The sequence below is a fragment of the Peromyscus eremicus genome, chromosome 14, assembly GCF_949786415.1.
Source record: "Peromyscus eremicus chromosome 14, PerEre_H2_v1, whole genome shotgun sequence".
NCBI lineage: Eukaryota > Metazoa > Chordata > Mammalia > Rodentia > Cricetidae > Peromyscus > Peromyscus eremicus.
Genome location: NC_081430.1, coordinates 74,462,879 through 74,490,608, shown reverse-complemented (window position 1 = coordinate 74,490,608; position 27,730 = coordinate 74,462,879). Strand labels below are relative to the sequence as shown.

At 53.3% G+C, this 27,730-nt stretch overlaps 1 protein-coding gene across 3 annotated transcripts; it reads right to left on the bottom strand.

Moving 5' to 3' along the window:
* Positions 1 to 1,523: 1,523 nt before the first annotated feature.
* Positions 1,524 to 25,670, bottom strand: Plekhg3 (pleckstrin homology and RhoGEF domain containing G3). 3 transcript variants are annotated; one of them, XM_059279521.1, is made up of 19 exons: positions 25,284 to 25,670; positions 19,240 to 19,629; positions 17,371 to 17,468; positions 16,096 to 16,165; positions 15,767 to 15,813; positions 15,515 to 15,665; positions 14,926 to 15,057; positions 14,576 to 14,758; positions 14,320 to 14,412; positions 13,963 to 14,049; positions 13,711 to 13,744; positions 13,263 to 13,361; positions 9,717 to 9,806; positions 9,258 to 9,296; positions 8,822 to 8,841; positions 7,992 to 8,264; positions 7,284 to 7,397; positions 3,095 to 4,508; positions 1,524 to 2,506 (listed from the first exon to the last, which is right to left on the bottom strand). In XM_059279521.1, exons 2-19 carry the CDS (start codon positions 19,588 to 19,590, stop codon positions 1,773 to 1,775), a joined length of 4,029 nt encoding a protein of 1,342 aa, XP_059135504.1. In that variant the 5' UTR covers positions 19,591 to 19,629; positions 25,284 to 25,670; the 3' UTR covers positions 1,524 to 1,772. The 3 variants fall into 3 exon arrangements, with proteins under 3 accessions (XP_059135504.1, XP_059135502.1, XP_059135503.1); XM_059279519.1 differs by lacking the exon at positions 9,717 to 9,806 and having other exon boundaries at positions 7,905 to 8,264; XM_059279520.1 differs by lacking the exon at positions 9,717 to 9,806.
* Between the last annotated feature and the right edge of the window lie 2,060 nt (positions 25,671 to 27,730).

Sequence of the window (27,730 nt, the reverse complement as noted above, 5' to 3'; positions counted from 1 at the left end):
GACACGGGACCGCCGGGTTCCAGAGGCTCCCAGATAATTCTACCAGGTGCCAGTGAAAGCAACTGTCCCCGTCCAAGGTTCCCAGGCACACCTTAGGTGTGGAGTGTGAGGCTCATCCGGAAGACATGAGCTACCAGTGCCCAGGCTCCAGGCCTGAGTGGCATCACGGAGGTTGAGAAACAGTGACTCATCCAGCCTTCGATCTGTAGATGACGAAAGTACAGAGCTGGGTGACCCAGCTCGGGGGGACAGCAAGGCGGAGACAAGCCCTTTTGAGTCACCTTTCTAGTGCTTTTACGGCTGCTACCAGGTGTCATATCCTGGGACTGGCCTGCTCAGAACCAGTAGCTGTCTTCCCAACGACTCTGCAAGTGACCACAGGAGACTCAGCGCAGCTGACAGGGCATGGGTTAATGCAGTCCTGCTCTGCTCACGCTCAGGAGACCACCACTCACCTGACAGAGGGGAACCTGACGGACCAGCGTTCAGGTTCACTCCATCCTCCTTGGTTGGACGATCCCCAGGTCTTAATTCTGCAGACACACTCGAGAGACTGAGCTCTCTATATCAGTCACCAGGGCGCTACAGTCCCCTCCTTTCTGGCCCCGGACAGAACAAACCAGACAAAGTAAGGCTGGTCTTCCGTGGCGAAAAGAGCCCACCCAGACATGGCGCATTCCCGGCCCACTTCTGTGAGCAGGGTCCACCCTAACAAGATGCACAGGCACTCCCACAGCATTGCAAGGCACTCTAGGACATTTCTAAGCCTCGGCCTTAGGATTCCCTGCTCCTGGGAGCTGGAGAGGGAGAGATGGGTAAAAGACATTGGACACTAGAAACTCCTGCTTATCTGAGGTGTTCCGCTCGGCCCCGGCAGCTCCAGCACTTCCGTACAGCTTTGTCTTTGGGAGAAGAGCTCAGGCTTGAATGTGGGATTCCCACCCCAGAGTGGACACTAGGCTGCGCGTGGACAGAGCCATGCACAGCAGCAGACATGGCCGAGAACAAAGTTCCCACCTCCCGTTCTGTACCTGACCGGACCTGGGAGCACCCTGGCGTCTACTGCTCTCTTCCTGTGCCTAGACATGGAGTGAGCATCGCACGTCCCCTGACCCATGAATACCCCCCCCACCGTGGTCCCCAGTAAGGAGGCCACACGCAGGTTGGCTGGATGGTCAGCAGTGGTTATTCCACCATTGGCGAATAATGAAATGTGTGTACACGAGCAACAGGCACGGGGCCAGCAGGACAACCTTCAAGAGTACCTGAACTAAGTCCGTTCCGTTCTTTACAGGACACACACACACACACACACACACACACACACACACACACACACCCCACAGGATTGAAAGCAATAAATTATTGGCCTCATTCCTGCCTAGGTCCTAAGACAAGGCAGTTAAAAGAGCAAAGCCTGCCCAGGCTGCTTCCTAGGTCTCCCCTTGGGTCCTCAGCCAGGCAGTGGCCAGCCAGTAAGGGAAGCCAGGACCATGCTCGCTCTGTCTGGGCAGAGTCAGCTTAAATAAAATATTTGGCTTCTTATCAGAGAAGTATTTACAAGTTACGTGGCTCATCTGGGCCCAAGGACAGTTATCGTAGGACCTCCCTGGGGAGGTGAGGACGTGCCAGCACAGGCAGCAGGTGAGTTCACACATGTTCCCCAAAGCACTCTTCCAGAAGAATGGAGGAACAGCCGTAGTGAGCCAGGCCCGGTTTGGAAGCACGCCAGTCCCCAACGTGGCTGTTCTCTCCTGAATTCAGGAGTCAAGTCAACCCACAGAGTTCAAGGCTTGGAATTTCTCCCTCAGGTTTCTCACTCTACCCTGCTTGTTTGCGTCTGCTGGGTCCTTGGGACCTTCTTCCTTGGGCTGGTACTCTGCAGACTCCTCAGAACCTTGGCTCTGTCCCTTCAAAGCTACGAATGAACTCGGTTCCTTCCTGCCTCCCTCCTCCAGGCCCACAGTGGAGCCAGGATGGGGCCCCTTCTCCATGACAATCACTCGCTGGTTGTTCTCCAGGGTCAGGTCTGCGGTGATGTACAGGGATTCATCTCCATTCAGCCTGCTTTGGGGAGGAGACTCAGGAGGTGGAGGCTGGGAGGCCTCCCCACCTCCCTGGCACCTCTTAGTGTTCAGGCTGCAGGAGCGGCCCACCTTGCCAGACGCAGGAGACTCCACTATGTTCTCAGGCAAGGAGTGGCTCCGGTTGACCAGCAGGCCGCGTGGCCAGCTGCTCTCAGCTTGGGCAGCCTTGTCGTGGGACGTATACTTGGAGCAGAGCTCTCGGACATCGGGCCAGTTGAAGGTCTCAGTGTCGTAGGGGCTGAGGGGGCTCCGAGTGGAGGGCCGGGACCCGGGGGAGGCGGTTCTTGGGCTGAGTGTAGAGGGGCTGAGGGAGAATCGGCGTGGGGAGGTCTCCGCAGCAGAGGACGACTTGGAGGTGCCGTGCTCCTGCGCCATCAGCTGCTCATAGCTGAGGAGGGATAGCACAGGCCTCCTCCTGGCTGGGGAGAGAAAGAGAAAGCGTGAACCACGGCGAAGGAAGATGGAACCCCCAAAGGGAGAGATGGGAACTAGCTTCAGCTGCATGTGGGGGCTGGAGTGTCCAGAAAGAAATCCCATTTTGGGCCGGGCGGTGGTGGCGCACACCTTTAATCCCAGCACCCGGGAGGCAGAGCCAGGCAGATCTCTGTGAGTTTTGGGGCCAACCTGGGCTACCAAGTGAGTTCCAGGAAAAGGCGCAAAGCTACACAGAGAAACCCTGTCTCAAAAACAAAAAAACAAAACAAAAATAAGAAATCCCATTTTACCCTCTGCTCTCACCTTGGTAAGGAATAAGCCCCTGGCTATTTCTCCAAGCTCTCTCTGCTCAACTGGAAGAGCTGGGGAGGGGGAGGCGGAAGCCTGAGGCTTCCATCAGGAGTACAGGACGGATCTCAAGAGTACAAAACTGGTTGCCAAGGCTCACTGTATACCACGTGGTGCCTGGGGTCCAGCCCTCTCATGGCATGGTCTCTTTAGAAGTTGCTTTCCCCCCAAAGCACTGGATTCTAATTGGTTTTTTACCCCTAAGCCTTCCACCCCCATCATACCTTTGCCCCCCAACAACTCTCCGGCTTCCTCGGGCAGGCCAGAGGTGGTGGGGATCTGCTCATCCCTGTCAGGAGTTGCTTTATCCCACTGCAGAGGTGGCCTAGCCGCCTTGATGTTCTTAATTCGGAGGCTGTACTGGCGGGCCAGCTGGTAGACCTTGTTCTTGACACGCTCACTCATATGGCTGTCCATCACATGGGAGAGCTGTACAATCCGGGGGTGCAGTGGGGTCACCAGCTCCCCCTGGACACCGCTGCTCAGCTCTTTTACCAGCTGCTTCAGCTCCCGGGCCAGGTGGGCCGGGTTGGGCTGCTCAGTGGGGGAGGCACTTTCCGGAGAGGCAACGGCAGACTCCTCAGTGATGGCCCCCAGCTCATGCTCCTCCAAGATGAACAGCGGTTCTTGCAGCTCAAAGCCATTGGCCTGGCTCTGGCCAGGCCCCGTTCTCGGACTCCTCTCCGAAGACTCCATTCTCTCCCATATCTTCACAATTTCTGAAGACGGGCGGAACTCGGCATCTGTGACAGGAGCTAGGTCCCCTGTGCCTGGCTGGCTGGGTCCTGGGAGGTCGAACAAGGCCCATGAGGCTGGCCGAGAACTCCCCGGCCTCTTGTACCCAACCGGAGCTGCTGGCTCTGATTCTGGCTTGGGAAGGCTGTTGAACCTGGACACGGAGCTACGCACCAATCCTTTAGGGATGTAGGAGAGGCTCTCCCGCCGACGGATGCTGAAGCCCGCATCGTGGTGCTCTGCGTTTTCATAGTAGTTCTTAATTTTGTCCAGCAACTGCCGGTCTCGGGTGGACAAGGCCGATTCCTTTTTCTTGCAGGAAGATCTGTCCGGTTCTGTAGGGCAGCCTGAGCCTACGTTTGAAGATTCTGTCCCGTTGACAGAAGGGCCATTGTCCGTGACCACGTCTACACTGACGGCCACTTCAGGGGTGGGTGGGTTGCCGAGGGAGTCCCCGGTGCTGCCCCACCGAGCTAAGCCCTTCTCACTGCCCTCCAGGCTGAGGACACTGCTGCTCCGGCTGATAAGCCGTGGTGTCCCAAGGCCACTAGACTTGCCATCCTCCATTGCCAGGCTGCTCCGCCGAGAGAAGCTACTGGCAAACCGCTCAGCAATGACACTGGCCTGGTCTAGCACTGAGGGTGGCAGGAGGCTCTCGGGCTCCTGGGCGGCTCCCTCCTCTCCCTCCTCCTCACTACTCAGGGCCTTCAGGTCCTCAGTGCCCTCAGCCTCCACAAAGTTCACCGCATCAACCGGGTCGTCTACCTCCAGCAGCCCCTTGGGGCCATGAAGCTGTGTTTCTAGGACTTCTGGAGATTCTGGGTCTGAAGGCATCTCCGTGCTGGGATCTTCCAAGGCAGTAAAGGCCTCCTGCTCGGCCCCAGGCTCAGGATCTGTCTCAACCTGGGATGCAACAGAGCGTGTATTAGGGAGGGGGTGGTGAACCTTCATGAGGCTTGGGGGACAAGATGGCACAGCCTGCTCTCAGGCCAAATAGAGGTCCTGCAGCTTAGGATAATCAGAACGAGCAGGACTCAAAAGTGGGACAACAGGTCCACTTATTTCTTTAGTTACCCTGCAGCTGGATGATAGGGCCATGAAAAACCCTAGAAATGAAGAAGGGAGGCAGCATCTCTCAGGGGCAGCCTGCATGGGAACTACAGGTACAATGTGGAGACACACAACTTTGCCAGACACTAATCCAGAATCCCAGGGGCCCCACAGAGCCGAGAAGTATCTTGGAAATTCCACTGCCTGATTGTCAAGGCAGCTTGGGATTCTAGGTTTCAAACCCAGGAATGAGCAATTATGAATGGATATCCCAACTTCCCAAGGAACCAGAGTCCATGGGGCCAGAGGCCAGAGGGCAATTCAACCATGTGCCAGATCATTGTTGGAGGTGAGCTCAATCCCAAAATCCCACAGTGGAAAGAGAGACCCACCCGACTCCCAAGATATGTTCACTGACCTCCATATAACCACATCGGCACTTAAACAGCACTTATACTTGTAAAACTCTCTATTTCTTTCTTCCCGGCTCGTGTTGTTCCCCCCCACCCCACCCCCACACTTTTTCTCTGAATTAAAAATAAAGGTGGCTGGGCAATGGTGGCACATGCCTTTAATCTCAGCACTGGGAAGGCAGAGCCAAGCGGATATCTGTGAGTTTGAGGCCAGCCTGGTCTACAGAGTGAGATCCAGGACAGGCACCCAAACTATACAGAGAAACCCTGTCTCAATAAAACCAAAAATAGATAGATAGATAGATAGATAGATAGATAGATAGATAGATAGATAGACAGACAGATAGATGTGAGGGCAAAGAATTTGGCTTCTGTCAGCCAACCTGCCTTGGCACCTGTGAACCCAGCCTCGCTGCATATGCCCAACAGATGGGCAAGGAGAAAGCAAACAGGAGAACTCCCTCCCGACCACCTGGTCATTGGAACGGAAAGCTGCTGGCCCAGGCAGCTTCCCAGAGCAGTCCTCTGGGAGAGGATCAGTGCAGACACAAAATTCAGAACTACCAGACCCAACTCCATAGTCTGCAGAGCTGCGCCCATGATCTAGATCTGCCCTGCCCACCACAGTGGCCATCCGCCATTCTAGCTGAACATCTGAGATGAGGCCCAACCAAATCAACACCCATTGGGAGGGTAAGACACATCCAGATTTTGAAGGCTTGGTATAAAGCATAGAATGAACCAGTAATGTTACTCTGGCGAAAATTATTATAAACATAAATAATTAGAAATTATTATAATATAAATAATAAAATTATTTGTTAGGCTACATGTAAAATAAGACATTAAAATTAATTTCACTTTTTTCCTCCCTTTTCTTTTGAGACAGGTTCTCAGAGAGCCCACTATGGCCTCCCACTTGCTATATATCTGAGGCTGGCCTTAAAACGTCAAATCCTATTGCCTCTGCTTCCTGGGTACTAAGATTATAGGCATGTACCATCCTGCCCAGCTTTTTTCTTTCTTTCTTTTTCCTTTTTTTTTTTTTTTTTTTTTTTTTTGGTGGTGGTGGGGTGGTTTTTGAGACAGGGTTTCTCTGTGTAACAGCTCTAGCTGTCCTGGAACTCACTCTGTAGCCCAGGCTGGCCTTGAACTCACAGAGATCCGCCTGCCTCTGCCTCCCTGAGTGCTGGGATTAAAGGCGTGCACCACCACCACCTGGCTTCTTTTTATTTCTTAACATGGTTACTAGAAAATGTAGTGGGCTAGTAGCATAATGGAAACATATGTGACCAGATTCTGGACGAATTAAGTTACACATAGGGCCCACCAGATTCTATCGTTCCTAGACAGTACAGTCGCCATGGTCTGAATCTTCAGTGGTATCCCAGAAAACGCCTGTTGGAACTCGCTGTCCACTGTGAGGGCATGAACAAGCAGGGTCTTTAGGAAGGGACATCATCATAAGGCTCCGTACTCATACCTCATGAAGGAGGCTAAAGGAAGCTTCCTTGCTGTGAGGACACAGTGTGAATGTGACAGAAGCAGAGAGGGAATTCTCATCAGATAGTGAACCGGCTGATGGTGCCTTGATCTTGGACTTGGCAGCCTCACTACTCTGAATGACACACTTCCGTTGTTTATAAGCGCTTGGTCTTTGACACAGTGTCATAGCAGCTTGAGTAGTCAGCTATATTCCTATCTAGGGTCGTCTAGGTTCTCAGCTCCGTCCCAGCTGAGGCTCAACCTGGGGTGCAACTCATGACCTTATCCTTATAACTTTGAGAATGCAAAGGAGTTAGGTCCACAGCCCCCCTCATGCCTGGAGGGCAGGTTGTCAATCAACCTCTCCAAGACTCCTTTCCATCTGGAGCAGTCGTAGGGCACTAAAGGAAAAAGCAAGAGGTACCCAATGGAGATGCACAGTCTACCCCTTTGCCCTGGTGGCCACAGGCATGATTTAGGCACCTAGCATACTATTCAGGGCATAGGCTTATGTCCTATACAGGCAGCCTGTCTGAGGGGACCCAGTGAAGGTCACCTTTGTTTAATTCACAGAAACAGGCTGGCTGTTTGCCAAACCACACACCCCTAGGCTGCCCAGGCCTCTGGACGAAGGGGCAAGGGCCAGGAAGTGGAGAGTCCCTGTGCTCAAAACACCTGCATGTAGACCTGGAGATCTAGACTCCAGGTCTCTCATCTGATGGCGGCTCACCTCTGGCAGGGAAGAAACAGACTCGAAGCTCATGCGTTTCTCCGCACTGGTTGGAGACCGGCTGCTGGGCCTTCTGCAGCTTTTCGAGTCTTCAGACTCCCTGTGTCTCTTCCCCTGTAGCAAGCAGACGTCAGCTGACAACTGAGAACTGGTCCCTTCTGCATTCCATTCCAACATAGACAGTGCCTCCCACACCAGCCCAGAGGTACAGGAAGGACCTGAGAGCCAGTCCTATGCCCAAGCCATTCCAAACAACCTGAACGACCAGGCCTGGGGCCACAGAAATCCTTGCAAAGTGCCCAATTTTAGGAAAGCCCAGCCCACCTTCCCTTCCAGATGCCAGTGAGTTGACCTTCTCACTCAATGGATGCTGGTTCTCCCCTCCCCGCACCCGGTTAGTCCTGCTCAGTGGGTAGTATACCAGTGGGTACCCAGTCCTAGAACAGTGCATGCCAGGGACTCACCAGAGCGTGACAGTGAGTGAGTTAAGAAGTGCTGACAGTTGGGGGGGAAGGAACGGGGTGGGGTGAGGGTGGCGAGGACAAAGGAAGGGACTCTCAGAAGGACATGCACATGCCAGGCAGCATGCAAAAAAGAAGGGGGATCAAAGAGACACCTCACCATAGCACCCCGGGAGAAAAGTAAAGCGTTGGCCCGATAGTGCCAGCAGTGGAGGGCAGCCAGCAGGGAGCTGGCAAAGTCAGCTACCTGCTCGGCCACTGCTAGACTCTCCTCCTCCTCCTCCTCCTCCTCTTCCTCCTCTGAACCTGGGAGCTCTGGCCCAGGCACCTTCTCACTGCCTTCATGCCCTGCCAAGTCCTCCAGGGAGACTGGGAAGGTCTGCTGCTGCTGTTCATCCTCCTCCACTATCTCCTCCTCTTCCTCCAGCTCCTCCGTGGCAGCCCCCTCAGCCTCTGGCTGCAGGCCCCGGGCACGGGGCGGCTGCTCAAAGTCCAGGAGGGCTCCGGCACTGCCTGCATGCTGTTTCGGAGCACAAGAACCCCCTGTGACCTGCCTGATGGGCGACCCCCCCCAATCACCCTCCTGGAGGTGACCAGAAACGGCTTCATAGAAAAACCTACTCCTGGCAGGGGAGAAGGGGAGGTGCAATGCCTTGAATCCCAACACTCGGGAAGCCAGAGGCAGGTGGATCTCTGTGAGTTCGAGGCCAGCCTGGTCTACAGAGCCAGTTCCAGGACAGCCAAGGCTACACAGAGAAACCCTGTCTCAAAAAAAAACAAAAAACAAACACACAAACAAAAAACCCAAAACAAAACTACTCCTAAATGCCCAACCCTGGCCTCCTCTGGAGTGGGTGGGGCATTTTATGTGGGAAGGCTGAGGCCTTGGGGAATAAAGTCCCCCAAAGGAGCTTATATATCCCAAGGGGAAAACAGGAGGGCACAGGTCAAGCAGGCACCACAGACTGCAGCGAGAGGGAGAAGATATGAGAGGGTCCCTAGGGACCGATCTGGGCAGTGCCACCCACACTCCCTCCTTCCAGCCCCCCTTCCCTGGCCTCGGAGCCCCGTACGCACCTTCATTCCTGCTGCTCTGGCTGCGGACACCACCACAGGGTCCAAGCACACCATGGGAGAAGCATGGAAGAGGATATCAGGAAACGGGAGAGAGAGAGCCGCTTTAGAGAGACCAGAGTCCCTGGGGAAGCCTCACGGGGGCCCCCTACACTCCTGCACCCCTCACCCAGCCCTGGCTTTCAAAGGAATGGCTGGCAGCTCAGGAGCTCAGCACAGAGTAGCGCAGGTCTGTGCAAGCTGCTGGGCTCCCACTGCAACAGAAGGAAGGGCGGGAGGGCGGGCGGGCGGGCACGGGGTGCGGGGCAGGGGAGCCGAGGCTCCCTGCAGACATCGGCGGCGTGAAGAACTGACGTCACATTCCCTCCAGCAGTTTACTGTCTGCTTTCCCCCTCCCGCCCCACCTAGGGATCCGCGCCTGCGCTTCTGACATACTCACCTTTGTCATTCAGCTGCCGGAGCAGGTGTCTGGTTGGCTCTGAAGGACACAAATGGGCGGTTAGCACAGGCCAAGAAACAGCTGCCCCTGACCTGGGTCCCAAGCTCACAGCGCCACCGGCCCCAAGTCCACACTCTAGCTGGCCCCCAGCCACCCTAGGCCTCAGGGAGGCTTTCTCCACAATGTCACTGAGGCCCCACATGGGGCCTGGGCCATCACTACTCCTCTGCGGCACACAGCGAACTGCTCCGTCCTCGTATTAGTATGCCAGGCAAGGCCTTGGTTATGGAGTCATCTGGAAGGGATGGGCCCCATGCTACCCACTTCAGACCAACTAGCCACTAGCCACATGTCCATCTCAAGCCCCTCTCTCTCGGTTCCAGGCAGCACACCAGTACAGAAAGCTATGCCCCACACCAAGCCCCTCGTAGCACGCAAGCCGGGAAGCAGAGGTCGCACCCGACTTTCTACGGCCCTTAAGGCCTGGCATCTCCAATCCTTGCTGCCTGCTGGGAAGTGTTGCCCTGCTGAACAGGGTATAACCGGGCTCTGGGGACACAAAACACAACCATTAGGCTCATGGTGTCATCTCGTTGTGCTCCAGCCTTTCTGGGGACAGACATGAAACAGGAAGGGCAGGATAAGAGGGCTCTGTCTCCTCTCTACAGAGCCCTCAGCCCACCCCTACCCGCTGCCTCACAGAAATGTGACAGCTTAGGACTGCCCCCGATTTTCTATAAACTTAAAGAATCACAGCAAAGTCTACAGAGGTCTTCCAGCTGACCCTCACAGGGGACCCACTGAGACAAACACAATCGGTACATTCCTGATCTACATCCACCTAACTCCTACTTGCTTTTCTAAAAGACGAGGTCTCATGGAGCTGGCCTCAAATTGAATGCGTAGCCAAGGAGTACCTCAGCACACCTGTTTTATGTGGTGCTGGGGTTGAACCCAGGGATTCACATACGCTGCGTGAGCACTCTACCCACTGAGCCACATCTTCTGCCTAACTGAATTTTTGTTCTTTTGTGTTCATGTATGCACGGGCATTTATTTGTATACATGCGAAGGACCAGAGATCAATAAGGAGCTCCCCACCTTATTTTTTGAGGCAGGGTCTCTCCCTTAAGTCTAGAGCTCACCAATCAGCTAGACTGACTATCCAGAAAGCCTTGGGGATCCTTCTGCCTCTAACTCCCCAACAATGGAATCAGAGGCACATACAACTGTGTCTGACTTTTCATGTGGGCACTGGGGAGCCAGCTCAGGTCCTCATTCTCATGTGACAAGTACGTCAACTAAGCCATCTCCCCAGACCCCACTCAGCTGATTTTAAAATGAGAGGGAGGGCTCATCAGAGCAGGCACCTGCTGCTGAGCCAGACGGCCTGAGTGTGGTCCCAGGACACACATGCTGGAAGTAAAGAACTGACCCCCAAACGTTGTCCTCTGACCTCCACACAAATGCCACCGCACCTGAGCATGCACATTAGACACACACACAGAAACACGTGCAGTAAAAATTAAAGATTGTAAAATGCGACAAAGCGAGAAATATTCTATTCTTTCTGTTGAAAGCTTATAAGAAGAATATTTAAGAGTTTAAAAGCCATGACAGGTTTTACTAATCCCAAAGTGGACTTGTCTGTCCGTCACAGCTGTCTAGCAGTCAAAGCCCCCAAGGCTCAGCCTGGGCATCTAGGCTGTAGCATATGATTGGAGTCCTTCTTCTCACACAATTCTTACAAACCCACCAACTGATCTCCACCACACAGGAGGAAGAGGAGCCACTATACGGAACACGCTAGAGCAAGAGGATGAACACTCCTCGCCGTTATGGAAGAACGTCATGATGAACATGAACCTCAAAGGCAGGCCATCGCCATGGCAATCCACAGTGCCAACACCAACACCACACTGGGCAGCTCACATGCCATCCATGGCATTAAAGAAGAATCAGCCCCAGAAAAGGGGAAAAAAAAAAAAAAAAACAACTCTTCTAGAAGGTTCCAGAAAATGAGGCATGTCGCAGGAAAATGAATGAGTCTTTGAGAACCCAACTCTCTTAGTATTCACAGGCTAAAATCTCAGCCAGATAGACATTTCAGCCTATTTGCTCATTTCCTGACCACCCTGGATGGCTGAAGTCTTGAGGTGAAGAGACAACAGTTTTATTGAGCTATAATTCACACACCATACACATCCCCTGTGTATACACTTTAACAGCTTTAAGTACATTCACATAGCTGTACCTCAGAGCTCTGTGTGTGTGTGTGTGTGTGTGTGTGTGTGTGTGTGTGTGTGTAGGGGTGCTTTTCTGGTTTGGGAGGCACTTTTTGTCTGTTGTGGTGCTGAGGACTTGAACCCAGGGCATCGGTATGCTAGCCAAGTGCCCTGGCACTGAGCTATATCCCTATCTCTTAGCGCTAAAGTTCTGATTCTGATGTCATGACAGACTATAGTATTAATAACCACCACCATTACTGTCCTAGTTAGCATTAATTGTCAACTTGTTACAGCCTAGAATCATTTGAAAGTCTCAAATGAGAAACTGCCTTTATCGGGTTGGTCTGTGGGCACGTCTATGAGGGATTGTCTTGATTGCTAACTGATGTGGGAGGACCCAGCCCACTGTGGGAGGCTCTATTCCCTAGGCTGTCCATAGCTAGCTATCTGAGCATGAGCCTTAGTGAGTCAGCTAGCAAGCAGCATCCGCCATGGTTCCTGCTGTACGTCTTGGCTGTGAATTCCTTGGTCACAGGTAATGTGTGTAATAACAAGCAGGTCTGCTGTAAGTTCCTGCCTTAACTTCCCTCAATGATGGACTATGACCTGGAAGTGTGAGCTGAATGAATCCTCTCCTCAGGTGATTCTGGACACAGTATTTTATCACAACCCCAGAAACGAAACTGGAACAACTACCATTGCCGCCTGAATACTTCCGTGTGCCAGACTCTCCCAGTGCTGAGCTATAGCAAGGTAAGGGGGGGATGTTAGAGAGAAAGGGAGAGAATTATAGAAGGGAAGAGAAATACAGATGGCCGGAGACCAACAAAGCAAGACCCTAGCTTGAGGTTTTTAACCGTAAAATTTATATAACCAAACCAAGTTAGCCTAAAAAGGAGCCACCTGGAGTAACACCAAACACTGTAAACACGACAACTCTCCAGAGACCACCTGGCTCTACCTTCTAGAAGGCCAAAGGTCCAGGTGTCAATCACAAGTGCTGGAGGACCCTGCAGGTGGGGGCCCATCAAGACCCAACGCGCTCGTGAATCCAACCGAAACAACATCTCAGCCTGAAATCATCTGCTCTAAACTACTGTCGCGTGGGTCTCACTTCCAGACTCCAACACAGCTTAATCCAGGTCTGTCCCTGGGCCTCAGACTTACTGGTAAGTCAGAGAAAAGTGTAGCAAAAAAAAAAAGTAAAATCAGCTACAGAAACACCCCCGACCACGCCATCACTCGGGGCTAAGAATAAAAAAGCAAGGTTTTTCTCTTTCTAAACAGACATTTCATTCTAATAACCCCGAGAGCACATTAGCAAATCCCGTCATGGGAGAAAACCCAGGAGAGGAAAATGGAATGGCCCAAAATAAATATTTCCCGTCTGGATTTGGTGCCACTTGGTCTAAGCTATTTTCCTTCCACTGGCTTCCACTCCGTCACTCCAGGAGCATCTGAGGCCCAAGCGCTACGCCTGGCTGAGCAGCAACGCAAGAAGGTCTGGGTAGCTAAGAGAGACTCCAAGTCCTGAACGAACAAATATCCCCAGGCCCCTGAACCGGCGGACAGCTCCGGTGAGCCGAGGCCCAGGAAGTGTCTGGTGGAGGGCAGCACGGGCACAGAGAGGAAATGGTCCAAAGATGTCCACCAACCACCCTGCCGTGTTCCCCAGTTTTTTGAAGAGAGTAGCACCCCACTGTGTGGCCGCAGATGATCCCCAGCCTGGGCCAGGACCCTCTGAAGAAGGTTCTTTTCCATAAAGCCGTTCTCTTACCAGACTGCCGGCGACCTTGGCGCACGTGCGTAGACACCTCATCCTGTGAGGACCACGCCTTCTTCAGCCGCTCTGGGCTGCAGCGGTACCTACTGGGATCTGTAGCCAGGAGAGAGACAATCAGGCTTTTGGCTCCCCGGCGGCCTATCTAGATGCTGCCCAGACCAGACCACACATCTTCCACCCGCACCAGCCTCAGATGGTCCTGCATGCCTCTGGAGGTCCCCCATCTTCCATCTTCTTGCAACTGGGGGCTCCAGGCACCGAGAGTCCTGCCATTCAGCAGGAACATGTCACTAGTTACACAACTGACGCCCAGCCCTTGATGGGAAAGAGTCCCCCCACATCCTTCCTATTCCTAGACAAAAGTACCACACAAGGTTTGCCCAAGATACCGCCTGATGTACACACAGTTAGGGACAAAACGGCCAGGAACGTGGTGACTTACAATAGGAGTCCATTTCCAAGATAGCTTCCTTGGCCTAGAAGGGAAGGAGACATACATTGTAAGCACCTGACTGTGCTTCGCCTGCCCGCCAGAGGATTCACACGGTGTCATGTCATATCACGGATATCTGCCGTATCAACACCTGCTGTCCACCAGAGCTAGGGAGAAAAGCTCTAGCAGATTCTCGGGAGCTGGGTCAGGTGACTTGTTTTCCCTGAAGCCTGTCTGAGAGTAAGTACCCTAGAAGCCAACCTTTTGGGGGATGGTGGCATGGTGGTTCTCCAGGATGAGCCTCTTGATGTGGTGAGTCCAACTCCGCTTCTCCTCCACTGTCTTAGCCTGGGAGGGCCCAAGGAGAAGGAGGAGGGTTTATTATTTTGGATCAAAACTACCTAAGCAGAACCAGCCTTTTCTACAGGGGGTGGGGGTGGGGCAGGGGGAGAGGAAGGGCTCTGTGAGGGCATCTCCACACCTCGGAGAGGTACCCGTGATGCTCTCACTTTACAGATGGAGACATTAGGGCGTGGGGGCAGCCAGGGCACAGGGAGCCACACGCACGTGTGCTTGGAAGTTTCGGTCCCCCAGCCCCCTGCGTCGTCCGCTCCTCACCTGGATACTGTACTGCTGCTTGCTGTGCTTATAGTGGGTAACGGTGAAGCAGAGAGAGTCTCTGGTGCTTTCGATCAGCATCAGCGAGGAGCACTGAGGGCAGAGGACAAGATAATGAAGTAGGAGAGAAGGGGACCCCAACCCTAGAGACAGTCTCAGGAGATGGCCCGGGAGCCCGATGAAGCCGGAAGGAAGCCGAGGAGCCGGGGTTCGTAGGGAAAAGAGAAGGCAGCGTAAGCGAGGAGAGCTTAGTTACCGGAATGTGGCCCTTGTAGACGAAGTGGTCGCCCCGCTTCTTGGTGATGAGCAGTATCTTGTCAAAGAGGAAGAAAGTCCTCTCGTTGCGTACGCGGTGCACGCGGAAGGTGGCTTCCAGGACCAGTTCTCCATAGGTGGTCAGGTCTGGTCCCTTCCAGTTAATGAGCAGCGACTGGATCTCCTGCAGCAGAGACCCCCCCACAACACCCAGAATCAGGCCTCACTGTCCCCAGGACAGTCACAGAGACCTCACCCCAAAGGCTTCCGCGGATACCACCCCTCAACTCAGCTGAGCACAGTGGTAACGTTCCTTCTCTCAAGCCCTGTCACCTCCCAGCCCCAGAGCACCTGGAGCCGAACTGCGTGCTCATGCCTCCGCTTCATGTCATTGATGTACCAGGCCACACACGTCATTGTGTCGATGGCATCCTCTACCACCTCAAAGCCATCCTCTTCTTCATCAAAATGTTTGGCAATTTCCTGGATAAAAGACAAGCGTCTGAGCAAAACCAACACCGGGGCTCTGCCCCGCACCCCAGCACACATCCATCCTGGGGAGAAGCCCTGAGCTACCTAGAGCAGCAGGTGACACTTGAGGACCCCGCACCCCAGCACACGTCCATCCTGGGGAGAAGCCCTGAGCTACCTGGAGCAGCAGGTGGTACTTGAGGACCCTGCACCCCAGCACACATCCGTCCTGGGGAGAAGCCCTGAGCTACCTGGAGCAGCAGGTGGTACTTGAGGACCCCGCACCCCAGCACACATCCGTCCTGAGGAGAAGCCCTGAGCTACCTGGAGCAGCAGGTGGTACTTGAGGACCCCGCACCCAGCACACATCCATCCTGGGGAGAAGCCCTGAGCTACCTGGAGCAGCAGGTGGTACTTGAGGACCCCGCACCCCAGCACACATCCGTCCTGGGGAGAAGCCCTGAGCTACCTGGAGCAGCAGGTGGTACTTGAGGATGCGCTGGACAGGTTTCAGCAGGTAGGAGCCCAGAGGCAGGGAGTGCTGGAGCAGCTCCTGCCGGTCCCGGAAGAACTTGGCCTGTTGCTTGTCCTGCATGCACTCTGTCAGGGCTGCCACTGAGCTGGGAGGAGTAGGAGTGGAAGTTACCATCTGGGGAAGGGCTGGGGAGGAGGCAGAAGCCCCGTACTCGTCAAATGCCCCCCTCTCCCCAAAGTTACTCACTTGGGGTAGTTGTTGCAATACTGAGTGTAGATATCAAACTCTTGGCTCTAAGAAAAAAAATCAGGGAGGAAAAACACAATGATTTCAGGGAGATTCTCATCTGACCAGAAAACATGGTGGGACCAAAGGACAGGTAGGTAGGTTCCTGACCCCCTGAGGACACTGTCATCCCTGAGAACCTACAGAGCCACCTTTGCATCTGTTTGTTTAGGGAGTCCCATCCACCCAACAGCCTGGGACAGGGATCCCCAGCACTCAAGTGCCATCTTACATTGGGAGTTTTTATCCTCGAAACCCAGGACAAGGAGCAAGGACCCAGTCCTTCTTACCCTTTCCACGAAGCAGCTGGCCACAGCCACAGGGTCACTATTGCAGCTGTCCAGGTCTCTGAGAAGCTGGCTGGGTGAGGGGAGAGAGGGCATTAGACCCCCACATCTGTAGTCATCTCTGTAGCTACACCCCCCTGCCCACCTCCTCAGACACAGATCACGGCCAGTCCTAGTGTCATGCTATGAGTCGGGGTTTCCACCCCGGAAAAAAATCCTGCCCCAGGCAGCAACCACAGAAAGCGCCCAGCATGCCACAGCCAGCAGCATTGGAAGAGGAGACACCGGTACCCACCTTGGGAGGGGACATAGCTCCTCTGTGGGCAGGAGTCAAACAGACAAAAGCAGAGATTAAAGAAAGAGAAGGAGAAGAAGGTAAAGAACGCTCCCAGACGGGAGAGTGCAGGGAGCAGAGACAGGGTGAGGCTGAGCACTCTGACCTTGGGGGGAGGACTTGAGGACATACTGTAGCCAGCACTCCTCTGCCTCCTCCACCTGTTTCTCTCCCTAGCTGCCTTCCCCACACCTTCCTTAGTCTTATCTGCACCCTCCCTCCTCCCCACACACTGCCCAGACTCCTCCAGCTGCAAGGGGACCCGAGGGAAGAGTCCTCCTGTCCCGTCAACAGTGCTCTGTTTCTCTTGACAGTACCCTGGTCTGAGTAGCTGTGGTCCCACAGCAGCAGATTCAACCTTCACAGACTCAGCAAGCCTGTTTGGCCTGGCCTGTGGACATACTAACACAGCGGTTCCCAACCTTCCAGTGCCTCGACCCTTCAATACAGTCCCCTCATGTTGTGGGGACCCCCCAACCATAAAATTATTTTCGTTGCTACCTCATAACTATAATTTTGCTACTGTTCTGAATCGTAATATAAATATTTTTTAGAGATGGAGGTTTGCCCAAGGGGTCGTGACCTGCAGGTTGAGAACTGCTATTACAGGTCGGCCCTCCAAGGAGTCCTTACTTCCCTTGGGATCAGTGGGAAGGAAGAGAAATAAATGATAAGATGTGTGAGGTGATATAGAAAAGAGAGCCCCCACAGGAAGAACACAAGTGTGCAAGGCCTAGCAGTGTGCACAAGGCCCAGAAGGTGCTGGAACCGGCAAACACCTGACTTCAAATTATAAACCCCTAGAAAGGTCAGCGGCTGCCCTCTCCAGCATAGTGCTATGATCTGCAGCCAAGCCTACATGTCACAGCCCAAGTGTCCAGACATCCAGGGATTCTCTCCAGGCTCCCAGGTGTGCCCCAGGGCAGAACAGGCCCAGCACATACCTGTTCAGTGCATAGATGCTCTCTATGTTCCCAAAGAGGGCGCTGACTTGCTCTGGCTTCAGGAGCCCGGGAGTGTCAATGATCTTCAAGAGGTAGTCCTACATGGAGACAGGTATGAGGACCCTGCACCTCTTGACTTGATCACCTAACACCCCTAATCACACCTTAATCCATACTGCATTTTATAGCTATGACACGATTTCACAGGCAGTGTCCACCATACTGAGCTGCGGGTATTTACCCAAAAATTCACATCCCCTTGGCAAGTTGGAACATAACCTTATTTGGAAACAGGGTCTCTGTGGATGTCATTAGTTAGGCCTCTCAAGATGACATCATTTGATATTTAAGGAGGCTCTGGGTCTAACGGCGGGTGTCCTTCTAAGAGAAAAGGGCACAGGCGTAAAGCAGGTATCAGGAAGGGGTTAGGACAATGTAGCCACAGGCCAAAGGACAACAGGGAAAATTAGCTCTGGTTTTCTGCGATCCCAGTACTTGGGAGGCAGAGTCAGGAGAACTGCCTTGAGTTAAAGGCCAGCCTGGGCTACCCAGCAAACTCCTATCTCCAAAGAACCAAACCAAGACACGGCACATCAGGTAAAGGCACTTGCCTAGTGACCTGAGTTCAATCCCTAGAACCACATAAAGACGGAAGGAGAGAAGTGACTCTGCAAAGTTGTCTTGTGACCTCCACACGAGCACTGTGGCACAACACGCGCGCGCACACACACACACACACACACACACACACACACACACACACACACGCTTCCATGTACACACACACACACTCCCTCTGCCTCTTGAGTACTGGAATTAAAGGCACTGGCCACCACGCACAGCTTTTTGAGTTATTTATTCATGTATTTTATGTATACGACTGCTCTGTCTTCATGCATTTCAGAAGAGGACATCAAATCCCATTACAGATGGTTGTGAGTCACCATGTGGTTGCTGGGAATTGAACTCAGGACCTCTGGAAGAGCAGCCAGTGCTCTTAACCGCTGAGCCATCTCTCCAGCCTATACTTTTTTTTTTCTTAATTTAATTTAATTTTCTGTGCACTGGTGTTTTTGCCTGCCTGTGTGTCTGGGTGTAGGTGTTGGAACTCCTAAAGTTGCAATTACAGACAGTTGTGAGCTGCCATGTGGGTGCTGGGAATTGAACCTGGGTCCTCTGGAAGAGCAGTCAGTGCTCTTAACCACTGAGCCGTCTCTCCAGCCCACACTTTTTCCTTAATAAAAACAATCTGAAAGAGAATTCATTTCTGGTGCTCTAAGCCACTAGGAGTGTGGTAATTTGCTGCACAGCCCTAATGGACTCACACCCGGGCTTCCCCACCAGGCAGAGGGGTCCTCAATGGCAGGTACATTTCCCTGTGTGCCCTACAGGATAAAAGGCTGTACTTCTGCCAGCCCTGCTCATTTTGCAGGCAAAGAACCCGAGGCTCCAGACACTGTACCCAGGCCCAAGGCTCCACAGCTATGAAACAGCAGAGTGGGAACCTGGCTGTACCTGCCCAGGTTTAATCCCTGCACGGCACCTAGGTCCCCCTAGTCAGGATAAGCCCCTCCATTTGCTATCACAATGCCCACTCCCCAAACACCCATAAGAAATTCTATTACCCTACTTGTGTGGTAAAATGTGGCTTGGTATCATAAGGAAACATGACAGGCCACAGTCCCTACCAGGCAGGTCCCCAAAGCTTCCTCATGGCCTCATGGGAGGCAGATATACAGAGATAGATGTGCCAGCGAGAGCCTTTCATCCTGGGGTGGAGCCAGGTTGTGCTAAAGAGCTGGGCCACTGGAGACCAGAATCCCGGGCCTCTTGAAGAGATGGCCAGCCCCTCCCAGCCTCAGCACTCACCTCCACAATGCTCCGCAGGTCCTGCACATACATGCGCTCTGTTTCCACAATCTCTCGCACCACCCGGCCCAGGTAGCTGAGCTTGTGATGGGCAGGACCCGTCCCTGCACGGCCGTTGAATGGGGAGAGGGGTCCCTTCATGTTCAGCCAGCCACTGGAGTTGTTGTTGCTGTTGGGAGCATGCCGGCCCCAGGGGGAGCCTGTCCCGTTCTGGGCTGAAGCCTCTGAGCTGGCGGGCTCCTCCATGGCACTGCGGCTGTCACGGGAGGAGCCAGATGAGGAAGTGGTGGACATCAGGCTCGGTGGCCGCTCCTGGCTGCCATCTTGGTGGAGGGCAGTAGAGACGGGCATCCTGGCATCGCTGCCGGGGATTGTCACCTCGGGGAGATTCTGGAGCGAAACAGACAGATGGAAGGTCAAGCAAGCTCTGGGCACCTGCAGAATCAGAAAGAGGAAGGGAGGTAGCCGGAGACAGGGAGGGCGCAGAATGGGAAGTCACTGAGAGTCGGTGCAAAGTCCCCTCTGAGAGGATGGAAATGGCTCCAGAACGGATAGCGAGGTGGGGAGGACGTGAACGTACTTAACGTCACCGAACTACGTTTGCAAACGGTTAAGATGGCAAATTCTCACTTTCGTACGTCTTACCACAACTTTTAAAAATAAGGTCAGTGAGATGGCGTGGCGGGGAAAGGCACCCGCCCACCCGCCACCAGGTCTGATAACCTGAGTTCCACGTCTGAGACCCACGTGATGAGAAAAGGGAACCAGCTCCTGCAAGGTGTCCTCTGACCCCCAAATGTGTGCCATGGGCGTGTGCAACCACCACCCACACAAATAAATGTAATTTTAAAAACAAAACAGAGCCCGAGGAAGGCCACTCGCTCAGAATATGACTACTGACTGGCAAGGATGCTCATTTTTTTTCTGGATCCCAGCAGCTCGACCTCTGTCTTTCCCAGGGTGGAGACAGGTGGTCTACGCCAGGAGACAGTGAGTTCTCAGAAACTGGAGCCTCCAGAAGAGCAGAGGGGCCACCTAAGCCAACACGATGGTCTAGGGTACCTTCTGAAGAACTCAAAACCCAGCTCTAGGGGCTGAGAATACACAGGTCAGTTGGTAAAATGCTCACCTAGCATGCACAAGGCTATAAGTTCAATTCTTAGCATCATGTAAAACCAGGCATGGCGGAGGGGGTGGTAGCACACACCTTTAATCCCAGCACTCAGGAGGCAGAGGCAGGAGGATCTCTGAGTTGAGAGTCAGCCTGGTCTACAGAGAGAGTTCTGGGACAGCCAGAGCTACGCAGAGAAACCCTGTCACGAAAAACAAACAACCCACAGGCATGGTGGTCCACACCTGTAATCCTAGCACTCGGGAAATGGAAGAGGACCAGAAGTTCAAGGTCATCCTCAGCCATACAGTGAGATCCAGGTTAGCCTAGGCTTCATGAGACCCTATCTAGAATCTATTATTTAGAGAGAGAGAGAGAGAGAGAGAGAGAGAGAGAGAGAGAGAGAGAGAGAGAGAGAGAGAGAGAACGAGAGAGAACGAGAACTAGACAAACCAGCACTGCCACTTGGGTAAGGTGCTTGGCCTCTCGGGGCTTTACCTATAACAGAGAGTGTACCCCGGAGCTACGTCCTCAAGGTGATACAACCTGCTGCCTGCCCTCGGAGCTCAGTGCATGGCAGAGTGAACAATCCACACACCATCACTACATGATAAGAATGGTAGTGATCAAAATGCGCGTCCCACGTGCCTGCCTGTCTGGGTCTATGCTGGGTCAAGCCAAGAGCTGGCTTTTTTTTTTTTAAATGTATTTATGTTTGTGTATGTGTGTGTGTGTGTGTGTGTGTGTGTGTGTGTGTGTGTGTGTGTGTGTATGTGGAGGTGAGAGGACAACTTGCAGAAGTTGGTTGGCAGAAGGACGCTTTTTCCTAAGAGGGAAGAGAAATGCCACCCACGGAACCATTCCACCAGCCCAGGCTCTTACAGTGTTACAACCAGCATGGAATACTCGCCAGAAAACTTGGGGCACACCAGTGGCTCCACTTGAACCTGACACTTTCTCCATACTGAGAGGGAAGAGAAAGGATGCCAGAAACCCAGCCACCTTGACCCCTTACCCGATTCCCAGGTACCTGGTGTAGGCAGGGGCCCTTACTCAGCCACACCAGGAAATTCCCCAGGGCTGAGCAACAGCTGAGTCTCCTCTTGGCACAGCTGGGCAGAGCGACAGAGTAGGCAGGAAGCTACGCCCAGGTGAGGCAAACACAGCCACAGGTGGACTTTATTCCCTGAGCAGATGGTACTGCTCACAGCCCACTCCAGAGGGAGAGAACACCTCATGCCTACCCATGGGACCAAAGCTGCCAGGATCCTCCCTTGCTTGGGAGGGGAGGAGCAGGAAGAAGAGGAACAGGGATCATTAGGGACTAGTTTGGTGAGGAGGAAGAGGAGGAGGAGGAGAGACCCTAGGGACCTCTCTCACCACTACTGTCTGTGTGTTCTTGACTCTAACCTAGGACTCAGGCTACCCAGACCAGCCCTGGCCAACAGGATCTAGAAAGTGCTGCCGTCATTCCAGCCCGTTCTCTTGTCTCTGCCCTTACCTGGAAACCAGGGTCTCTGGACTCCGCCTTTTGCATTACTCCATACCTACTCCATGTCATACTCAACCTTCCCCTCTCAGGCTAGAGGTTCTCTCTCTAGGAACCTCCCCACAAGCAACAAACCTGGAGGGCTCTGCTACGCACAAGTGTGACTGTGACTAGCTTGAGACCCTCTGCCCGGGGCTAACAGTTACACAAGCAGGGATCACTAGGACCAGTTTGGTGAGTAGCAATGGCAAACAAAGTTGATGTTTTTGACAAGGTTTCTTCCTCCTTTTTTGTGACGAGGTCTCTAATACCCAAGGCTGGCTTCCAACTGCCAAGGATGACCCTGAACTTCTGATCCTCCTGCCTGCACCTCCTGGCTCCTGGGATTACAGGAACAAGCCACCACACCTAATTTATGGGGTGCTGGGGCTCAACCCCAGGGCTTTGGGAAAGCTGGGCAAGTACTCTACCAACGGAGCCATAACGCCAGCCCATTGTTTTATTAAGCCAAAAGTTCAGCACATTCAGAACCTACTTATGGTCCAACACTAACCCAGCCAGGCCCTTCTCAAGGTCAGCCTTTTGTCACTGGGTCCTGGCTAAGGGATTTTATACAGAGCACTCCAAGGTGCGCTCTGTCAGCCTGTCACATGACAGGTGAAGGGCCCAGGGCAGCTCTAGGATTGTTGCTGGTGATTGCCTCTGCCTACAATGCAGGGAGCTAAGTCTTAGGGGGAGCACTCAGGAGCCTGTGTGCGGCCGCCGCGGCGGCAGCTGCTCGCTCCCTCCCTCACAGAATCTTCATGTTAACTAGCTGCACTCTTTTGCATGGAGACTGGGCCCAAACTGCTCTGCCCTTGACCTCCACCCCATCAGTCCCAGCTGGAAAAACAACCAGGCAAGGACTTAAGGCCAGAGATCTTTCCCAGATTAGCCCTGGGGTCATGTCAGCTCCTGTGGGGAGTTGAAATGGAAAAGACCCAAGTCCCAAAAGGATTTCACAGCCAGCCAGGTCATCATAATAAGCCTTATAGCAAAAGAGTCACCACAGCCCCACCCTCTGCCCACACACACTATCAGGGGGTTAGTGTCTGAAGAGTACCTTCTGAGAGTCACTCGTAAGGACCCCACTTCTCTAGCTAAATACAGCCTCCCGTTTGCAAACCCAGCTGTCCTGTTGAAAGCAGGTGTACCTGCCTGAATCCCCTGGAGCTGAAACAAAACAGAGCGGCCACTTGCTCAACGGTCTAAGTGCTGTAGGGCACTAAGTATCACTTGTCCTTAACAACACCTTGCAGTGGGCGCTCACCAGACTTGGGCACACGGACTCCAGCCCCCATACTCTCACAGCCGCTACCTCCCTAAAGGACCTCACACCTGTCAGGGCCACAAGCGAAGCCATTAGTCACGACCTCTGGATGCCGCTGCTTTGATGTAGGATACGCTACAAGGACATAGGAAAACGAGAAAGCCTGAGGCCTGGGTGCCCATCCAAGGGACCGAGAAGACTAGTCTGGATCTGCACCATGTGGCTGGCCTCTGACGATTACATTGGAACAAGATGGGACAATACAGACTCTAGATCAAAGAAAGGGTCATGGGCCACAGGAAAGCATCGAGCAGAGGATTCCCAGGGTCAGACTTTGCATTGACAAAAGAAGACCTGCAGTGACCTAGGGTCCTACCCATGATCACAAGGTCCTTTCTCCTAGGCAGGAGGCCAAGAAAGGTCCAAAGACCCTGAGTGGCGGTGGGTACAGCAGAGCAGGATTCCAGAGTGAACGGTTACGCTGACCACAGGGTACTGACAGAGAGGGCATATCCTACTCCAAGAGGCCGCCCCATGTCACTGCCTGTGTACAGCACAGACGAAGCCAATCCTACCCAAAGCTCCCCTGGGCAGAGTTACCTGTCCTTCCTTCCTACCCCATGAGTAGCACCCACCACCCAAGATTCACCAAGAATTTGGTTCCTCAAACTTGTCTTTTCTGTTTGTTTTCGTTTTTCAAGGCAGTGTTTCTCTGTGTAGCCCTGGATCTCACTCCGTAGACCAGGCTGGCCTCAGATTCAGTGGTCTGCCTGCCTCTGTCCCCCCCCCCCCCCAGTGTTGGGATTAAAGGCGTGCAAGTGTGCACCACCACTGCCAGGCTCAAGCTTGTCTTTTAAGACAAGGTACTGAGGAAAGAGAGGAAGCAGCGGGGGAGTCAAGCCCACCTAGCCCACCACCGTCAAGTCCGCAGAGACCATGACTCAACCCCGTCAGCTACCAATCCACAAACCAGCCTTCTAGAGAACTGAACCTCAAGTCCTACACTATGAAGTCCTCTTTGAGAAGTTCCTCAAAGAATCCAGGGACAGGAAGAGAAAAGCCTACCCATCCACCCACCATCTGTCCCTCCCTTCCTCCATCTCTCCTTCCCTCCCTCCCTTCCACTTCCTCCCTCCTTCTAAATCTAAATTGAAATGTATCTGCTCCCTTCCTCCACCAACACATGTGTAAAGGGTATGCTCCACCTCCCAAGGACCTTCCCGAGTCTCCCCAGGCAAGGAGGCAGGCAGGCTGTGACAGGCTGGCCGCTTGGATTCCCAGCAGGAGACTGGAGCCAAGTCCCACACCTTCCCTTCCAACTACGCCTCAGTACTGTGCCCTCAACCTGACCCAAAAGGGGGAGCCCCCCGAGTCCCCAGACATCCCCAGTATCTCTGTTGCCCTCAGGCCTCTTCTCACTGAGGCAATTAAGACCCATCTTTCCCTCCACAACAGATCCTCCCAAAGAGGAACCTCCTGGAGCCTTCTGGAACTCTTGTCGATGGTCCTGGAGAGAGCCCCAAGAACTGGCCACACTCCTTCTAACTGTCCCTCTCTGGCGGGAGAGGTAAAGCACATGCTTGGGACAAACCCCCGAGTCTGGCAGGTGGAGAGGTTGGAGACTCCCTGAAAATATTCTGGTTCCAAAAGGCTAACATCACCCTTTCACCTACTGCCCCTCACCTAAGAGCAGAAGCCCCACGGTGGGTACCACACCTACCCAGCAGCAGCACAGAGAAAAGGAGTTGGGGGGGGGGGGCTCCAAAGGTAACTGGTCCATGGGAGCCCGTGGGGGGAGAATTCATCCAGCCCCTTCACATACGGGTGGCAGTCCTTCCCCAGAGACAACAGTACAGCCTCCATCCACTGGCCTTCTTGGCCTCCCATCCCAAACTCTCAAGATCAGGGCAGCCAAAGAAAGGACCTTCGACCTTCCCCAGAGCCATCCCAACTCCACTTTCAGAGCCTCCCTAGAGAGGATGCCAGGAGGAAGCAACAGAGAACAGCCGTAACTTTTCCACTCAAACAGGGCGAGGAGCAGTGGGAACTCCTCAGAGCTCTCAAGCGAGGTTCACAAACCACTGGGCTGTGCTCGCCCGCCCCACAGCCCGGCACACCCCCCACACCATACTTACTTCCTAAGTGTTCCCAGGAGCCCTGCTTTTGCCAGTCTGTTCTTAAAGCTACACACACACCCCTCCGAGGTTCTCAGGGGAGGGAGGGCTCTGAGGAGGTGTGGCTTTTTGTAACCATGCCCAGTGTGTATGCTGCTCATGGGCCCATTCCACCCATTCCATGCCTCCTAGAGATTCCCGGGGGGCCCTGAGCCCCGAGACGCTCTCTGGGGAGTGCCTGTGTTCAATGTGAGCAATGTGTTCTGGAGAGGTTGTGTGAACAGTGTGACCGGGGTTTCTGGGCCACCCAAACGCAGCCCAGCTGGCTCAAACTCATTTTCCCTGGAGAATCTATTTTCCCACCACCCAAGAGCAGCAGCAGCCCTTGGGTGGAGGGCAGCAAGACCACAGTTGCCAGGAAGAACAGGACTGTGGTCGCCATGGCAGCGGAGTACTCCCACCTGAATTCCAGAGGAAGCCTGTCTGGGCCTTCTGACTGAAGTCCAGAAAACTCAGCTTGGCCTTCGGAGGGAAGGAAAGCCCCTGGCATCTCGCTTCAGGGGGAGGAATTCTCCTACTTCCTACTGCCCCCCCCCCACACACACACACAACCTAAGCCTGTGTTCAGAATGCTTCTTCTCAAACTGGGAAGTCCCGAGACCCTCTCCCTCTCCCTCTACATTAACCTAAGCACTGCTTTCAGAATCTATCCGCTTCAACCATTTCTTATCCCCGCCAGTATACACTCTATTGTTGGCCAAAAACTGTCCCCCACCAAAGACATCTACACCCCAATCCTCGGCACCTATAGCACCTTGTCCGGCAAAAGGTGCTTCACATCGTGACCAGATAAAGAATTCTGAGGAAGCAAGATGATCTTGGATTATCTCAGTGGGCCCAGCACAATCACAAAAGGCACCCCGCAGAAGCCTGGGTCAGAAGTCTACAGGATGAGAATGGGATAGTCAGAAACTGAGATGGAGAGAGGCTATGCCGCTGCCTTTGATCACAGAGGAAGGCGGTCACAAGTCAAGGGGTACAGCAGCCTCTGGAACACAGCCCCATGGGCCCAGAGTAAAATCTGACCTCCCTAACTTGAAGACTGGGGAGTCGGGGGTGGGGAGAGAGCTCAGTGGTTAAGAACACTTGCTTGTACAGAGGACCCAGGTTCAGTTCCCAGCACCCGTGTGGTGACTTCAGACACACATTCATGCAAAACACTCATACACACATTTTAAAAAAAATGAAGTTTAATGCTTAGAAGTGTGTGTGTGTGTGTGTGTGTGTGTGTGTGTGTGTGTGTGTGTGTTACAGCAGAAGTAGGAAACTATTATGCTTCTTTCCACTCTAATGATTCTGGGTATCACTTGACCCATTGGCCCATGAAGCTGATACAAGTGTTTCTTCTGGACTGTCTGTAACAGGGCAAGACACCAGAAGGTGCTCCATAAATGCCCACCGGGAGAACTGCAAAATCATACCTAAAACACCTCTCACCGCTCCCAGAGTCAGGAGAAAGCTACACAGTGGTTGAGATCAAGACCTAAGCCAGTTCCTCCTGGAAGTGTTCACATTAGTCACCGCCAGCAAGAGTCCCATGAGCCAAGACACAGCCAGCCAGCATCAGTGACTGATCACTCACCCCAGCAACCTCGTCATTCTCGGCCTCGCAGAGGCTGCCCTGCCGTGCCGTGCCACAGACTCAGTGATCAGTCATAAGATACTGGAGTTAAGACAGAGCAGTCAAGTCTAGACACAGGGCGGCAATGATAAGGCCTCCCTATAAATATTCCAAAAAAAAAAAAAAAAAAAAAAGCAACCTACCAAGAAGTTTCACACACACAGAGGAGGGCTGTTACTTTTGCTCACAGCTGGGGTTAGTCAGTACAGCTTCTGGCAAACCTTGTCACCACGCAGAAAAAGATACAAAGCACCAAGAGAGGAAGCAGGCGAGACCTTGGAAGCAGCCTTGCAAGGTCCCAGAAGGCCATGCCAGAGGCAACTGCAAACCTATTTAAAGTGCCTGGAAGCTGCCACTTCTCTGTCTCTAGGTTTAATTTTATTTATTTAATTTTTTTTTTGTATTTTCATTTTCTGTGTATGTGTGTTCTGCCCACATGTATGTCTGTGTGTACCACTTGTGTAACTGGCACCCATGGAGTCCAGAAGAGGGCATCGGATCCCCTGGAACTAGAGTTACAGATGGTTGTGAGCCACCATGTGGGTGCTGGGAACCGAACCCAAGTCAGTGCTCTAACCACTGAGCTTTCTCTCCAGCCCCTCATCTCTAGGTTTAAAGGGATCAAGGTGGGTTGGGGCCGAGGATGTCATTAAGTGGTAGATTGCTTGCCTAACATGTACTAGAACCTGGGTTCAATCTCCAGCACTTACACACACACACACACACACACACACACACACACACACACACATACACACATACCCCATACTCATGCACAACCTACTAC